The sequence below is a fragment of the Panthera onca genome, chromosome D3 (genome assembly GCF_046562875.1).
Source record: "Panthera onca isolate mPanOnc1 chromosome D3, mPanOnc1 haplotype 2, whole genome shotgun sequence".
Classification (NCBI taxonomy): Eukaryota; Metazoa; Chordata; class Mammalia; order Carnivora; family Felidae; genus Panthera; species Panthera onca.
Window position 1 is genome coordinate 1,099,504 of NC_138350.1, and position 17,344 is coordinate 1,116,847.

At 58.3% G+C, this 17,344-nt stretch overlaps 1 protein-coding gene across 3 annotated transcripts in view; it reads right to left on the minus strand.

Annotated features, from left to right (window-relative positions):
- The window catches only part of SFSWAP (splicing factor SWAP), a 70,771-nt gene that overhangs the window by 21,146 nt on the left and 32,281 nt on the right, over positions 1-17,344 (minus strand). For 2 of the 3 annotated variants that reach the window (XM_078435957.2, XM_078435959.2), the window contains 5 exons: positions 16,945-17,076; positions 15,861-15,954; positions 14,797-14,968; positions 8,425-8,655; positions 7,204-7,394 (listed from right to left, as the gene is read on the minus strand). In XM_078435957.2, coding sequence (XP_078292083.1) covers positions 7,204-7,394; positions 8,425-8,655; positions 14,797-14,968; positions 15,861-15,954; positions 16,945-17,076 — 820 coding nt within the window. The remainder of the gene's footprint in view (positions 1-7,203; positions 7,395-8,424; positions 8,656-14,796; positions 14,969-15,860; positions 15,955-16,944; positions 17,077-17,344) is intronic. The other variant, XM_078435958.2, reaches the window with a different exon arrangement.

Genomic DNA, 17,344 nt, shown 5'->3' on the forward strand with positions numbered 1-17,344 from the left:
TTGTCACCGTGCGCCTTGCGGATTCGGGTGGGAGACTCTGGGAACAAGGCCAGGCACGTGCTGCAGCCCAACGGGAGGGAGGGTCGGTGTAACTCTGTGACCGCTCCCTTCCTCTCCTTGCGTCCCCGTGCTCTGCGGGGACAAGGCTGACCAGGACAGCGCTTCCTACTAAAGCTATCCTGCTTCCTCGGCTTGAAGAGAAAATGCAAGGCACTCATCCAAAGAGACGCGCTCACCCCTCGGCCATTCCCGGCTCTGTCTCCCACCTGGCCTTGGGTGAGCAGAACCCGAGACGCTTGAGACCCCCGCTGCTCCCAAAGCGCCCTGCCTAAGCGGGTTCTTGCGCGTCTAGTAACTCAGGAACCGGGAGCCGCTGGGAGGAAGGCACAGACCTTGCTTTGCCCGCTCTGGTCCTCACTCCCCGCCTTCCAGGCGGCAGCGATGCCCGCATGTCTGTAAGGCTCGGCCTGTGCTGGCTCAGGGAGCCCATCTCAACACCCGACAGGAAACCACCTCCATGTCTAAGAGCCCCCGCGTCCGCTCTGGCGCTGGGCAGAATAAACGGCACTGCAAGCCGAGAACGCAAGAAACCGTGCAGGACGCCAGGCAGCTCTAGAGGCCGGATGAGGGGATTCTGCCCAGCCCCCGCGTCCTGCTGCGGGCAGGCCCCGGGTGTGCCGGCTGGTGGCCAACTCTGCCGCTGTGCAGTGGGAAAACCAGCTTGGGGTGTGTTTTCAGACTCCCGATAAATTAGGGACACAAGTTGTGCAAAGGGCAAGACTGAAGCCAGGGACGGAGCTGGCAGCCGGCACCCTGGGATGGCACGCAGGGCCGTGTGACAGGCGAGTGGGCGCGGGGCCACAACCAGAATCTGTCCTTCCTGAGCCTGGGCAGGGGGCTCCCGGGGAAGCCGAGGCAGACGTTCCGGCCTGAGCCAGCAGCCTGCTCTGGGGGGACCTCCGCAGGGGACAGAGCTGCAGCACTCAGCGCTGCCCTCCAAGGAGGGGTGGGAGCATGTGGCCCTGTCGGTCACCAGGCACCAGGCCGCCAAGACACAGGGAGGGTGCCCGGCAGCTCACGGGCGGGGTTTCTGTTTATATTCCTACTGCTGACCCGAGAACTCCTACCTCTGAGCATCGTTACTTCTTCTCTGTGATCGCGGTACCCCACTGTGCCTGAAGTTTACTGCTCCTTTCGGTGCAACAGGTAATCAGGCCAACATTTTCAACATTCCTTGTAATCGACTCAGGAGATCTTATTCTTTTTTTTTTTTTTTTTAACCTTTTTTTTAACCTTTTTTATTTTTTTGAGACAGAGAGAGAGCACGAATGGGGGAAGGTCAGAGAGAGAGGAAGACACAGAATCCGAAACAGGCTCCAGGCTCTGAGCTGTTGGCACAGAGCCCGTCGTGGGGCTTGAACTCACAGACCCCAAGATCGTGACCCGAGCCGAAGTCAGGAGATCTACTTATCCTAACAAAACGATTATCCTTCACCCTTAGTATGGGGGCCTCTGCCCAAGTGAATGGAGAGGATTCACTGTGATGACCTCAGCTTACAGGTACCAACAAGAGAATATTCAGAAACCCAGTAATCAGAGTTGAGAATGAAGGACTAAAAGGGTAACAAACACCACCCGCACAGTCCCTGCAGCCCAGCAGCGGGTCCCAGGGTGCAAGTGCTGGGCGCAAGCTCTGTGTCGGCATGTGTCAGGGACCCCGACGAGCGGGCCACCCCCTTCAGGAGAACGTGAGCAGCGGACGTCGGCTTCCTCCGCAGCCTGGCAGCCGCTCTCGTAGCCGTGCAGACGCTGTGGGGGCGCCGGCCCTCTGTGCCCCCTCCCCCCTCCATCACGAATACCGGGGGAGGCTCACTTTGAGCAGGAGACAGACCAGAACGTTCCATCTCCTTGGTCATCGTGCCACGTTGAGGGAGAAGCACACGACCCAGGTCGAGCCGTCCAGAACGTCCACGTGAGCGTGGAGTGTGGAGCGGGGTCCCGGGCCGTGGGTGGCGCGGCAGGAGGACACAGCCGGTCGGCGGGGGGGGCTGTGCCTGGAGAGGAATCCTCGGGGCATCGCTGCCCTCACGACTCAGAATGTGAGCCCCACTACGTCCTGCTGCTGCGGCTGAAGCCACGTGGGGGCAGCAGGGCAGGTTTCTGACACGGGCAACCACAGCAGCCACGCAATAAAACAACTAGCTGTTTAGTCCGCACTCCGCTGCGGCGGTAGGGACGCCGTCTCTGCACTGTCCCCTGCAGTTAGCCGTCAGCCACGTGTGGCTACTGAACGCTTGAAATGTGGCTAGCACGGTCAAGGACCTGAATTTTGAATTTTATTTGATTCCTATTAGGTTACGTTTAAATGACCACGGATGGCGAGTGGCCACCGTGCACCGTACTGGACAGCGTGTGTCTTGGAAAGTAACGGCTTCGCACGCGATTGCCGCTCCCGGGTTAACCAGAGTCTCCACCGCCTGGCTCACATACCTCTTGATGCCACACCTCCCCCTCGGCCCGACCTCCCCGCTCTGCTTGCAGAAGGCACCCGGCCAGGCCGCCCTGCGCACTGCAATCAGTGAGCCAACGAGCAGCCGAGGGGTGCCCACGGGTGCGCATGGGGCTGCGGGAGGGGTGCCCACCGGTGTGCGCGGGGCAGCACCAAGCCAGCGGAGCCGTCTCGTGGGGGGTGGAACGTTAACACCCCGGCAAAAAGCACCAGAGGGCAAGCCGCCACGGGGGAGGCAGTGCACAGGCTGGTCTGAGTGGTGTCTGTGAGAAACGGAGAGAATTTCAAGACTGCCTGCCCTGCCCCGCCCCTCCAGTAACCCGGGAAATGCGGCGGCTCAGTCCCTGAACCACAGCGAAGAAAGCACCTGCCCGCTAAGCGGCTCAGTAGCGAGCCAGTCCCGTCCTGCCGCGGCACAACGAACTGCTCGAAACCAGACGAACTCGCATCTCCAGATAAAGCCTCACGTGTGAAACGACACTACAGTAACCATAAAACGGGGCAATTCCACACACGCCTCGAGATGTCAGGCTCGGAATCGCGTCCTCTAAAACTGCACGTTGAAACCTCGGCTGTGCGTCATTCTCGCAGCGCGCGCCCTCTCTCCTGAAGCCACCCAGCTGCCCTGATCCGACCGGCGGTGCTCCCTCCCGGAGGACTCTCTGTGCGGTCCCCGCCTCGGGCACGGCTGCCCGGACTGCCATCGTGTCCTGCCCTTGCGCTGTGGCCGCCGCGGGCTTCCCACGGAAATGCCGCTCTTGCTCGTCCGCGTCCCAGTCTGGTCCCAGCACGCGGCTCCTGCAACCGCCCCCCGTGCCGCGCGGTGCTGGTCAGGGCCTCGCTGCGCCGCACCCACCGCCGCCACTTGAGCGCCGCTGGCCCTGGAGGGTCCCCCCAACCTGTCAACTCTCATTACCAGGGTTCCTCAAGGCCCCACCCAGACACCCCCTCCCCTCGGCAGGCCGTGCGCCCCTCTGCCTCCCGGGGGCCCAGGCATCACCCACGGCTCATCTGGTGTTGGCTGCTCTGTGCCCCGCTAGACTGTCCCGGGGGACAAAAGGGGTTGTGTGGGCATCTGGGTAAGACACAGGCTTCTAAGTCACCTTCCGGAGGGCCTCGGTGCCTTGGAAACGACAGAGGCTCAGCACGCGCGGTTGATTCCTGTTCCCACCTCCTCGCAGACTCCTGTTCAGCCTGTAAACCCAGCAGGATCATTAACTTGAACAAACTGCTGGTGTCTAGAAGGTGTCCTGAAATGTGCTGTCGCTGTGCAGATGACTGCATAACCCAAGGGGGGTTCAAACTGAAGACCCCGGTTTCCCTTCATTTTGAATTAAGAGCACACGCACACCCCAAAAGTGAGACGTTCACGGGGATTTCTAAGCACCACTTGCGTGGATCTTTATGTCTCACAAAACTTAAATAAAACTTAGCGTTCTGTTAGTCTCCGTCCCCGTCAATCAACACGCCTTAGGACATCATTTCAGGTTACCCCCAGATACATAACGTGCCCTCTCCTGACAGGCAGGTCGGTACGTGCAAGTGTGAGCTGGGCTGGGCTCCACGGCGGCCTGTGCAATGAGTGGCAAAGTGAATGATTTGCTGAATGTGTCGTGTCCAGCCACGTGCTCCTTAAACCAAAGTAGTTCCAAGCGGTGCAGACTCCAGTGGACAAAGAGAAACGTCTGTGACACTGGTGACAGAAAAGAGACAGGTAGACAGCCAGGAGGCAACGAGGGGAGGCTCTGAAGGCGGCTCTCGGGGACGGGGGCCCAAGATGCCAGCGGGCCTGTGAAGTCACTCAGCACCCCGCAGCGAACACGCACAAGCTAACCCTCACAGATGCCGTCTTTCCGCTCGTCAGATGGACGAGGATCAAAGGCTGGTGATAAGCGGCATTGGCGGGGGCACGAAAGCAGATACTTAAAAGCGTTTCCACAGTCCGGCGTCCGCCCCACGGACACGCGCACCGAAGTGAGTGTGCAAGACAGGACCCAGGCTCAGAGCAGCACCGTGGTCACGGTCACGGTAGCGAGGCCCTGGGAACAGTGTGCACGCCCACCACTGACCGGGTCAGGTTAAGGGCTAATGTGGGAGAGGCCGGACAGTCACGCATCCAGGAAATCCTCAACGAGCACGACCCCGATGTGGACAGAAACAGCTCTTCGAGGATGGAAACACCAGGATAACGTGTAGGGTCCGGTCCTGTTACTGCGACATTTAAATCTATACACAGAAATAGATCCGTTTTCCCGTGAGAACCCACAAAGAATGAAACGGAGCGCACGCACACACATGATGCAGCATCATGCACCTGGAAAAATGTTCCGTGAAGCGAAGAAGCCGGTCCCTGAGGAACAGACACTGTAGGACTCCCACCTTCACAGGGCCCCAGGACCAGCCAGGCTGATGGACACGGACAGCAGAGATGTGGGCGCCAGGGGCCGGGAATCAGTTTGGGAAGATGAAAAAGTCCTGGAGACGGAGGGCAGTGACAGCTGCACTCGAGAGGAGCGTGCTTCATGCCACGGCACAGGGGGCTTCAAAAGGGCTCAAACGAGGGGTGCCTGGGGGGGCTGAGTCAGTTGAGCGGCTGGCGTCCGCTCAGGTCACGATCTCACAGTTCGTGAGTTCGAGCCCCGCGTCCGGCTCTGTGCTGACAGCTCGGAGACTGGAGCTGCTTCGGATTCTGTGTCTCCCTCTCTCACTGCCCCTCCCCTGCTTGTGCACTCTCTCTCTCAAAAATAAACATTAAAAAAAATTTTTTTAAGAGGAACTATAATAATAAACTGTATGTTTATTTTATAAAATAAAAACCTAAAATAAAAGTAAGAAATGGAAATTTCCATAGGAATCGTGAAACAGCACACAAGAAGGAAACCAAACTTCCTCTCCGTTTTATACCTGTCCCTCGCACCTGAACGTTTTGGACACGTGCGTGTCCTGCTTTAGTAACAGCGAAAGCAGACCCTGCTACACCCTGGGGCAGATGAGCCACAGCAAAATCCTGCCGGGTTCCGGCCCGGGGCCTTCTGGGCGGTGTCTTCATGCTGTCCCGCGCACGTCCGCTCACACAGACCCGGGGTGCCACCTGCTCCCGCTGAGCTCAGGTCCCCAGCACGAGACAATCCTACTCCTGCTCAGCGGGGGTCGGGCGTGCCGCCTGTGAGCCTGGGGTACGCGCAGAACAGACACACGGGCAGGGTAACCTGGCCCCAGAAGCTGCTTTCAGCTGAGATTACCGTCCAGTTGAATCCCGGTTATGACAACTGCCAAGGTGATTAAAGTATTTCTGTTTCAAAGCAGTTAGACGTTTATTACCATCTGCTACTACCGCTGCACTCCTGCTCACATCATTGAGGACCCACAATCTGTCCCACTAGATGCGCAAGAAGATCCACCCGGTGACCAAACGGGAAGCGTAAACACCCATCTGTACGTGGTGCAGACGTAAAACACGCTGGAAACCCGGCAGGTGGGCGAGGCCGCGTAGAAAGAGACACAGGAGAAAAGCCTACGCGGAAGCCTGTCTCGTGCTCACAGGGAGAGAGTTCTGGGGGCCGTGACCAGGCAACGCGGCAGGCTGGGAAAAACCGCGTTGACGACGAGGAATTCTGGCAGGGACGGAGTCTGCATTCCAACGCAGCGTCGCTGGGAAACAGACGCGAGCGTGTAGCGGCACCGGCTGAGTCCACGCATGCAGGTGGCCGTTACCTCAGTCTCTTATTCGCCGCACCAACGACACGGGGACAACGGACAACGCAGGCAACTGGCAGTGCACCCAGGGCCCCCCTGCGCCCGCTCCCCTGCCACACGCACAACTTCTGTTACGTCCCGGGCCTCCCCGGGCCCATCACCGCAGGGCCGTGGCTCCCCGAAGCCCAGGACCGGGGGCACCTGGGCCCACACCCGGTGGCCCGCCTCGGGGGTGCAGGGAGAGGAGCGGAGGTGGCCGTGTCCCGGCATCCCCCTGGGCACCCCCACGCGCCTCTGCACACTCGAGGCTGGTCCGAGGACAGCCCGCAGGAACCCACCTCTCCTGCCCTCCTCGCCGAGCCCGGCTCTGAGGCCGCCCGCCAGGCCTGAGGGCTCCGGACCGATTCCTGAGGGGAGACAGCGCGGGCTCGGCCTTCAACAGGAGGAGGGAGGCCTGAACTCCGTGAGCTGTTTTCCACGCAAAACAAATAAACCAAGCGGCTGCATGCGGCCAAGATCTATTTTGAATAACGGCCTTGGGCTCTCAGAAATGTCAAGGGAACCGAAGGGAAAGAGTGCAGGACTGCTTCTACGTGCCAGGGAAAGGCCACTACAAAAGACGCTTTGGAGACGCTGGTGTGTGGACGTGCGAGCCCACGGGAACGGAGGGCGACACTGGCAGAGGTGCTGGCCCTCCCCAGAAAAGGCGGGAGCGACCACAGCTTGTTTTCTTTTTTAATTCAAGTACTGACGCTGATGTGGACCCGAGGCGTCACAGGTCTTGCTCTGGACGAGTCTGTCCCCAGGGGAATGTGTTCCCCCCGCCCCCCCCAGGGTACCCTAACGGGGTCTTCCCCAAACTCACAGCGGAAGCACGCCGGCCCCCGCAGAAGAGCAGGGTCTGCTGACAGCCCCTTCTCAGGCCGGGGACCCGAGTGGCCAGAGGACGCCACACTCACCCACTCTCACCCGCGATGCTGATGCGGACTTTCACTTACCTCTACGCCGAAAGGATTTTCCTCAACTTTTCCGACTTCTGTTTCTGGCAGGGGATTTTTTAAGGTTTGTAAAAACAAAGCTGCTTTCCTTTTACGTTCTGCTTGAAGCTGCTTCTCCTTTGATTCCTTGGACGCCTGGGCCAGCTTCTCCCTGGCAGCGGCTGCCAGTCGGTCCTCCAGCTTTTGCTTTGCTTAAGAAACGAACGACAAACAAAGTGATGGTTAGAACAAGTGCTATTCTATAAACTCCTCGCTATCTTAGTTTTCACAAGCAGCCAAAGGGTCACGGGATACAACGTGGTTATTCTAAGAGATTAACATGACACAAATTTCAGGATAAGTAAACAAATCAGGCAGGCTGAATTGTGAGGCAGTTAGTTCATAATGCTTACTATTAGGATTTTAAATATTTCACCCTCAAAATCAAAGTCGGAAGGTGGATGGGATTCCACACCAGGGAGAGTCGGAGTCATGAAACCCTCAGAAAGCCTTAGGCTCTCGTGAACACGGGTCCCTAATGCTCATGCCCGACAAGGGGCGCTGCGTTCGAGCACATCCCGACACACGGTTCCGTGCGCAGCGGTACGTGCACGAGGGGACCCGGAGCACTGGCCCGAGCCTGCTTAGGAGGCACCTGGAAATGTTGTGTCACCTGTCTGTGCACGTGCAGGAAAAGCAACGTCCGGGAACCAGTTAGGACAGACAGGAACTGCTAACTGCTGTAGCGCAAAACAGAACCTATTTAGGGGTAAGAGGCTGTGAGAGGCCCTCCCACACACTGCTGGTGGTCGGGGGCCGGCGGTGGCCAGGCTGTGACCTGTGAAGACGAGCCCCAGTCTGGAAACCAGCTCCGGCCCACGTCCTCTCGAAGGGTCTGTCTGTGGGCAGAAGGCCTCACGAAAGGGTATCTCCTAGTTGGGTCCATCAGCTGAGCCGGGATCACGGGCTGAGCATTCGACCCGAGGCGGCCCCCAGAGCGCCAAGGCCCCCACCCCCCAGTAACGCACTCTCTAGAACGAGCCGCCGGGGGCACTGCATCCGGAGCTCAGGAAGGGCAGTGCCCACCGCTCTAACAGAGAACTCTCTGCGTGCACCAAGCACCAGCTGCCCCCAGGTCCTGCCATGCCCCGGCTGGGGGCTCGGTCCCAGCGCTGCAGGCTTAGGAGGCTAGTCCTGTGCTACTGCCTGCCTTTCAAGAAGGTGTAAAACGTGCTGACAAACCTTGCTTCGCCTCTAGCTCCTCCTGGGTTAGCTGGGGCCGCTTCTCCTCAACAACCGCACAGGGCGGGGCGACTGCCGGGGTCGTGTTTGCGGTGCCGCTACAACTCTCTTGGCCTTCTTTGCCTTCTTCATCATCATCACTGTCATCATCTAGCTTAACACGGTTTTTTTCCAGGGGAAGGAGGTCATTTTCTTTGGCCTTGATCGCAAAGCTTATTGGAGCAAATGAAGCTATTGGGAAAAGTGAACATGGTGACGCACGTTTAGGTACCTGGAGGCACAGAGCAGAGCCCCCACGGCCCCGCCGTCCACGCGAGCGCCAGCTGCGGGGCGGCCTCCCCGGTGCAGCCGCGTCTCCCGCCCAGGGGCCTCTGGGGGCGGCGGCAACGCCTGCGTTGTCAAAGGGGGCCGCTCAAGTGCACGCTGGGCGCGGGGAGGCTGGCCCGCCACGCGCGTCTCGCGAGGAACGCGCCCAGAGCGGCATCCAGGGCCGCTGCGCTGGTAAAGGGGCACTTCCTCTTGGGGTTTTCCTTCTTGTTTGGGCTCAGCACGTGGCTGAGTTGGTACCAGTCAGACGTATGATGTGGCTCCGCTATAAAAAGGTATTTCTAAAAACTCCCAGCCGTACACGGCAGCCTTTTCTCACAAAGCGAGTGACGGGATCCATTTCTTTCTTCGGTTTACCGGGCGCCCGCTCTGTGCCGGGCGTCACCTCTGACCACTCGGCAGCTGTAACAAGACTTTCGACCCACTGTAATGAGAGCTTAGGTGGTTCAAAGTCCTCCCCTAGAACGTTTGGGAACTTCAGTAAGAGAAATACAAAGGCCCAAAGGAAGGGGCCTTCCTCCCCGTCCCCCCACCCACTCAACACTGACTCACGGAGCCCCCTCCTCCAGACACACAGCGACGCTGGTTCTTAGCACCTAATTGGTTGCGTTGTGTTACTTCACTCTCAAAAACCACGAATTATTACTCACGAAAGACATTCAAGTGAACGACGAGGAAGGGAGATTCTAAAGTGCAGCGCAAACGGCTAACTCCGAGGGGGAGCAGGATCCGGTGGGCGTGCTCCATCACCCACGCTGTGTGTGCACGTGCTTGGGATTTTCCACAAGAGAACAGGGCAGGTTCTAGAAGGGATGCGTCTGCGGTGACCGCAGGTGGGGAGGGGTGGCCCAGCTGGCCCCCAAGGCTCCCGCCGTCTGCACTTCTGGCTCCAGAACCACGCAGGCCTGGAAGCACGTAACTACCCCAATAACCCTTTCGTCCACAAGCACCCCCGGAGAGAGCACCCCCAGATCCTAAACGCTTGGAAAGGCACAGCTGGTAAGTCAGATGGAAAACAGCTTCAGACTGACTGCACACTGCGCCCCGATGCACGACAACCCCTGAGAACAGAGCACACAGGGGTCACAAACACGGTCTGCTGGGGAGTCAGTATTAACCGTGGTACCGTGCTTCTGCTGGAGACAGTCCCACCTTCGGGAGATACATTAAATCATTTACGGATGAAAGGCCACGATGCCGGGGACCCCCTCCGAAAACGCTCTGGGGTGGCTGCAGTGAGCGGCAGGGGCAAGCCTGGTCTGTGGCTGGGCAGCGGGAGCGGGCGGGGTGCTCTCATACACCTTGAAATTCTCCGTGAGGAAACAAGGGCGACAGCGTTAACTATCGCCTACAGGGATACGATCTCTTTAATAAACAGAGTTGGCAAAACTTAAAAAGCAAAAAAAATTCACTTAAATGTTAATCAAAATTGCTCGTTAACTTGAGACTACAGTACTACATCTCAAAACAGCTTTATGGTTTATTTTGAGAGAGAGAGAGAGAGAGAGAGAGAGAGAGAGGGAATAAGAGCGCGCGTGTGTGCGCGGGGGAGGGGCAGAGGGAAGGCCAAGCAGGCTCCATGCTATCCGCTATCCGCGCGGTCCGACTCAGGGCTCACCCCGACCTCAAGAACCACAAGGCCGTGACCTGGGCAGAAGTCAAGAGTGGGACGCTTAACCGACTGAGCCACCAGGCGCCCCTCAAAATAACTTCACAATGATCATTCTCAAACCATCTGTCACCCCAAATTCGAAAGGTCAGCAATCGACAAATGCGAGACTTTACAACGAAAGCTTCCGGAACACTTTCTGTGCTAACACGACGCCTACTGTGGACGTCTGGTATTTACGCATGTGAGCTTCAAGGCCAAAGAGCAGCCAGACCCCGTGACCGGGCACAGACTCTCGACCGACTTAAGACAAACGGAGTAGTGGGGCAGCCTGCAGGCCTCACCTCACACCCACAAGCCCGGCAGAGACGCCCCTGGGCTCCCTACGTACAGATGAGGAAACCGAGGCGAAACAGGCCAAGGAGTGTCCCGTGCTAGCTCAGCCAGAGAGCGAGGGCTCTGAAACCGTTGCTCGGCGTAAGGGTTACTTGAGCATCTGAGGACTCTGCTGCGGCCGCCCATGGCTCCCTGCGGTGGGGACGAACCCCCGGCCCTCCCGGCTCTGGCCCCGGGTTCCATCTGTGCGGCCTACCCACTGCTAGCCTCCCCTCCCCCGCCTCTGCCTCCTTCCACCTGCTTCGTTCTTTCTCCTCCAGCCTCAGCTGGTGGAAGCCTGCCGGGCCTCTCTCCTCCACACCTCTGCACGTCTGCGTCGTGGCCACGGCCCGCTCACGCGGGCTGCAGGCTGCGGGGCTGTCGTGGGCACCGAAGTGGCCGGGAGCCGGGCCGGTGCGGCAAGTCCTCAGCCAGCGCGCGTGGAGGAGACCCCTTCCCAGACTTCCGGGGACACGGGAACAAGCTTTGCTGCTGGCGTCAGCCTTCACAAGTCACTACGTTCTCTGTGGAAAACTCTGGAACCACAGGTGGACGGGGCGGAAGATCCACCACAGCGCAGATGTGGGAGAAAGTCACCCGCACGGTTCCCGGGCACACACGAGACCGGGGCCACGCTGGACCGTGTTCCAGCCTGCTTCTGCTCCCCAGGCAGCATCTTCCCACATCTCTGTGTCCATAAAGATCATTTTTAAAATTAGGACTATTATTTCTTGGTCTGGGGGTTCCAATTTAGTACACGGTCTCCCACGACCATTGCCAAGGTTTTATTTCTAAAAGCTGGCAAGCCCAGTGATGAACTCCTGGTCTGGATACCCGGCGGAGCCACGGCTCCGAGGGGAGGGCATCTGCGCGGAGAGGGGCCCCTGCGCCGGGCGGCCTCTTCCCCATGCTGCACCGAGCCGACGCGGGTCCCCGTTACCCTGCAGCCTCTCCCTCGCTGAGCTTTACTTTCCAACTTCACCAACCCGAGAGGCAAAAAGCAGCATTTGCCAGTGAAGGTACACTTTAAAAATGTATTTACTGACCATCTATCTTTCTTCTTTTGTGAGCCATCTTTTCCTATCTTCTGTCTCTGGTTTTCTCGCTGCAGTGAGTGTCTTCTTGTCAATGGATGAGTGCTTTCTACGGTATGGATTTGAACCCTCTATCTTCTGTTAGCGATCGACGTTTTGACATTTGTCTTTACCTTTATTCAGGTCCTGCCCCCATCAGACCTACTATTCTTTCCTTATGATTTACGGCTTCAACTCTTAGAAAGTCTTTTCCAACGCTTAGATTACTGAACTTATTTTTACATTTTAATACTTTATCTGGAATCCTATGTTTTCCCCCCAAGTCAGAGTCAGTTATTACGGTAAAGAAGCTCTCCCAGCCACACCTAAGGACACTCTGATGCTTCTTCAGCACCTACGGACGGAGACAAAGGACAGCTCTCGCCTGCTCGCACGGCTGACTGCGTTGGCTGGGTGGCGAGGCATTAGTGTCCCTGTTGCTCGGGGAGGGGCCGACAGGCCGCTAGCAAGCTGCTCGGACCCCTTAGTTTGTCCTGCGCGCAGCAGTGGCTTTAGTCCTGCAGGTTTCACGCCCTCTTGTGGGAAACAAGCTTGGCCTCGACTCCGTCCGGCCAGCTGCCTGTTTGCACCGTGGTCCCCACTGAACGGGGAACGCTTCCTAAGTTCTCTGAGACCCACACATGCGTCGTGCTGCCGCCTCTTGAGGTGATTTTGGCGATTTACACTCTCTCAGAGAATTTTTTCAGTCATTTCCAGATTTGTTCAAATGCAGTTACACGCGGTAGCCATGTACTGCACACGCCTGTGACTGTTTTCTCACGCACTACGTGTCGTGCGTTTCCTCCGCTTTTCTCTGCAGGAAGCCTGCAGGTGCGTTTTACTGGTCTTTACCAGTTTCTCACCGGTTCCCACTTTCATGGTTATGGATTCCCTTCTCCTGCTTTCCTTAGATGCACTTCACAGTTTCTTTCTAGGTTGTCGAGTTGAAGGCTTGTTACGGTTTTTGTTCCTCCACATAAGCACACCAGGTTATGAGGTTTTTATTTGAGGTTTTCACCGCGTGTGAGAATTTCCTGACAAGAAGTATTGTCACTGGGGCACTCGGCCGGCTCAGTCGGTGGGGCGTGTGGCTCTTGATCCTGGGTTGGAGTTCGAGCCCTGCACTGGGTGTAAAGGTTACTTAAAAAGAAAATCTTCAAAAAAAAAAAAAAAATCAAGAAGAAGAAACATTCTCATCGTCCTCACTTTCTCTCACTACTTTGTAAAAGTCTGTGCCCAATAGCATCCAGAATACTGCTCATTCAGAATTTCAGACACACCTTAATTATCTGGCTTTTGCGGTGCAGACGTGGGTCTGACGCACCAACAGGCCTGTTCTCTGCCCAGGGGACAACTGCCTGTTCTTCTCTGTGGATGCTTTGCTGCCACCTCCGTCCTCTTGCCTGGGACAGCAGAACAATTTTCAACCTGTCTTCTCATCGGGTCTGACTTTCAGGCTTTCACTGTCTTACCACGTGGAGGCTGGTCCTCAGCGGGCTACGCGGAGGTCACACCGCCAGCCGCACTGGGCCCTGGTGCTCAGTCACTCTGGCTCCTGGCGCCTGCGCGCTGAGGTTCAAGCCAGGGCCGTCAAAGCCGTGGTGCCCGTCTGGAGCCGACGGCCTGGGGCAGCGGGTGGGAGGGAAGCGGGACATTGCCGCCCCAGGTGCCACACGACCGTGGGGGTGTGGAGGTGGCCCTGGCTCAAGGGCAGGCCGCCTGTTGTCCCCTCTCTGCCTGACAGTGCGCTCCCCCGGGGCTCACTGCCACCGAGTCCTGAAGTGTCCCTCTCTTCCCTGGGTGGGAATTCTGGGCGGGCTGCCTTGTCCCGCAACGTGGACGGCAAGAGCCTCCCCCGCTTCCGTAGCAACAACAGATTTTATTCTCTACTCATTACGTTCCTCTGTTACTTCAATGAGCATCTGAAGGCGGCCGGGAAGGGTGAGGGACTGAGCACGAGTGCTCAGGTAAGTCCTGGAACGAGAGGCTCAAAGACCCTTGTGTGCGTGTCCGGTCTGGCGACTTTCCCCGCTGTCACCCCTCGGGGCCGGTCTGGTTAGTCTGGATCACCATCCTGTGCCACGAGGCCCCTCAATGCAAAGCACAGGCCTTCCCCCGGGCCCTGCCGCCCTCCCCAACCCTGCACCTGCCTGGCCTCCGCCTCTGCCCCACGAGCCCACTCCCTCTCCCACTCCCCTTCCTGCAGCTCTGTGACTGACCAGCGGTCCCACCAACACCCCCAGGCGGTCCTGTGCCCAGTGTCCTCACAAAGTTACCCGACTGGATGCAGCTGCTCCTCTGATCTGGCCCCTGGGAGCCCACGAGCTGGCCACGGACACCTTCCAGGCTGTTCCCCGGGACCCACCCGCCACTCCAAGCCCCGCCTGCACAGCCTCCACCGGGGACGGCAGCCTGGTCTCGGGACCACCGTTATACCATCGACACCGGCGTGCACCCCTCCTCCCCACAGGCTTCCTCGTCTCCACACGGCGGGAATCAACGCATCGTCACACACTTGACCGCTCACTTCTTTGCTAACGTGCCTGTGTCAGCTTTTCCCCGCTTTTTATTCTACTGGCTTCCTTCCATGCACATCTGTCCTGCTAGATGAAGAACTCCAAGAACACAAAAGGCAACCCAATGCAGCGAGTGCGGTCCTGCCCGGTAGAGGCCTCGGGACGTGCCACTGAACAAATAAAGACGACTGATTTCACTAGTACGACAGTGTGCACCCAAGTGTGCTGTCAGAAGTCCAAGGAGATATGAAACATCGTTTGAAACACGCTAAACGTTCTCACTGAACTGCCACAACAGGGACACCTCACGTGAGCTCAGGTCCACACGGGCCCGAATCAGGAGAGCACCGTGGCGCACGGAAGCTTTGTTACGACCACCTGACACCAGCGGTGACTCCCCTGCCCTGCGGCCAGAGGCACCTTTCTCCGAACTTGAAGGAACCCCGCAAGGCCAAGACGGGCAGCAGCCTACCTTTCACCAGCTTCCCGTCTGCGACCGTCTTACTGGACGACGCCTCCTTCTTCCCCCCGGGGCCTCCTCTTCCTCCTGCGTCGGCCGACTCCTCGCACACACCGTCCTCCCCAGCGTCACTTGGCTTTTCAGGGGCAGATTCTGCCGGGGCCTCTTCTGGTGCTGACACAGCCTAGACAATAAACGTGACCATGAGCTGCTCGGTAAGGAACCGCCCAGGATGGGTCACGGACAGACCGACAGACTCCGCTGGACCACGTGTTACCGCTCACACAGCACTAAGGAACACACTCTTGGAAACTCAGACCTGCCATTGTCTGATACAGCAGAACGGAAAGGGGAGTATGCGTGAGGCTTTCCCTCTGGAAGCACAGAACGCGTCTTAGAGCTCTAACACCGCCCGGGCGCCGATGCTCACGGCCTTTTCTCTGGACGCGGATGCCCGAGAACCCTTTCGGGGCCGTGCCCACCGCCCGCAGGTGAGCCATACGCTTCAGTCTGAGCGGTCACAGGCGCGAAGTCCGAAGAAACCCACGGGCAGCGAGCAAGGCCTACGCCATCTACCAAAGCGGGTCTGAACGAAACGTGAGGGCCCCACGTAACGAGGGGGGTGGAACAGGACAGCACTCGAAGGGCAGGAGGAGCAGCGTCCGGTGGGCCTGAGGGTCACACGTGGGGACGCGGCCCGGGGGCAGGCCGCCCGAGGACGAAGTCTGCGGCCCGGAGTGCACCACGCAGCTCCCGCGTCAGCCGTGCACACACGTCTACGTTTTATGCACGGAAGGAGACGCTGTACAGATATGGCATGTGGCCTCCACCCAAAGCAGTTACAAGTGACAGCCACCGGAACATCAAACGCTCGGAGAGCGCGGGTGCAGTGAACTATGACTGCGGACCCCAGACACCGGTTTCACCTCTGAGAGGCGGGGAAGGGTAGAGACGGCATGTGCTGCGCACGACCGTCCGCGCCAGGGGCTCAGGAGCCCGTTCCTGCATCCCGCCCGTGGGCACAAAATCCCTGCTGCGTCCAGAACCCGGAGCCTCCCTGCCCTGCAGACACACACCTGTGCACTGTCGCCCCCTTCCTTCTGGAGGAAGAACTGCTTCTTGAACTCGTAATAGGCGTTATACTGGTGCCAGGGCTGCAGGAACTCAAACCTAGGAGCGGAGAGGGTGGTGAGTCACTCGTGCGGGCACGCGCCCCGGCCGGCGCCAGGGTTCCTCCTGCCTGCTCGCCGCCGGCAGACGCCGCCCCCGACACCCTCCGGCGACCCACTCAAGCCAGGTACCGCCTCGGCAGAGGCAATGGCCGTACCCTCCCCACCTCGTGGACAAGGGAGACGAGGCGTAGGGAGGGCGCGGGGCTCGCCTACACTCGTGCTATAACGTTGTAACCGCCACCTCACGCTGGATGGTTCACACCCGAGGCGTGGAACGGGATTTCGTTACATGGCAGATTCTTTTGTTTTCTGCTTCTTCGGTTTTGGTTTACAAACACACACCTTTTTTTTAACTTGTATTGTTTTTTCTTTACCCGGCACACATGTTTTTTCAGTTTTTATTTTCATTTCACCTAATTCACACACAGAGTCATAGCAGTTTCCCGAGCACAGTGTACTGACAACACCTCTGTGCGTTGCCTGGCGCTCAATCCTTCATCCCCATCACCCGCCTCACCCTCCCTCCCCGCGGAGTGGCAGATTCTTCGTTTTAGAGAGAGAAAGAGCGAGGGTGTGATCGGGGGACAGGCATAGAAAGGGGGAGAGAGAGAATCCCAAGCAGCCTCCGTGCCAAGCGCAGAGCCCGATGTAGGGCTCGAACCCGTGAACCATGAGATCGTGATCAAGAGTCGGGCGCTCAACCGACTGAGCCCCCGGGTGCCCTGAATGGCAGAGTTTTGAAAAGCACGGGTGCCAGCTCCGTTTCGGGTGCTTCGACATTCCTCCTTAAAGAACAAAACAAGAACAAAACAAGACAAACGAGCCCCCCCCACCCAACTGCAGGTAATTCAGCAAGGTGGTTGTAAGACGTATTTATGTAAGCACGTAGGACTAACCGCGGTGAAGAGAGAACACAGCTAGACTGCCGACAAGCTAAGTGACGTGCGAGCACCCGTGTCCGTCCACCACATGCCACTCCTCCCCTCACCTTTGGTCATTCTTAGCACGAACGCTGGTCTCGAACTTAAGGCCGTTCCGAGCCACGTACTCCGCCAGCTTGTCGATCACAGGCTGAATGTCGGGGGGCGGGGGGATGATGGCCGCCACGGGAGCAAGGGCACTGCGGAGAAGAGCCGCGTCACACGGTGCGGGGGCCTCCTGAGACCGCCGGCAGGTGCACCGGCGCAGAGCGCTGCCGAGGGCTCGCAGCGTCCCGGGCCGCACCCACATGCAGTGAGTGACACACACACACGGGGCGGCTCTGAGCGTGACCTCAAACACAAAAACTAACCAAAGTCCTCTGGTTTAAAACAGGGACCAAAATATCATTGCCAGTGGGTAAAAATGGCGGTTTTATGGAAATTAAGACTTTAAATCATGAAAACAAG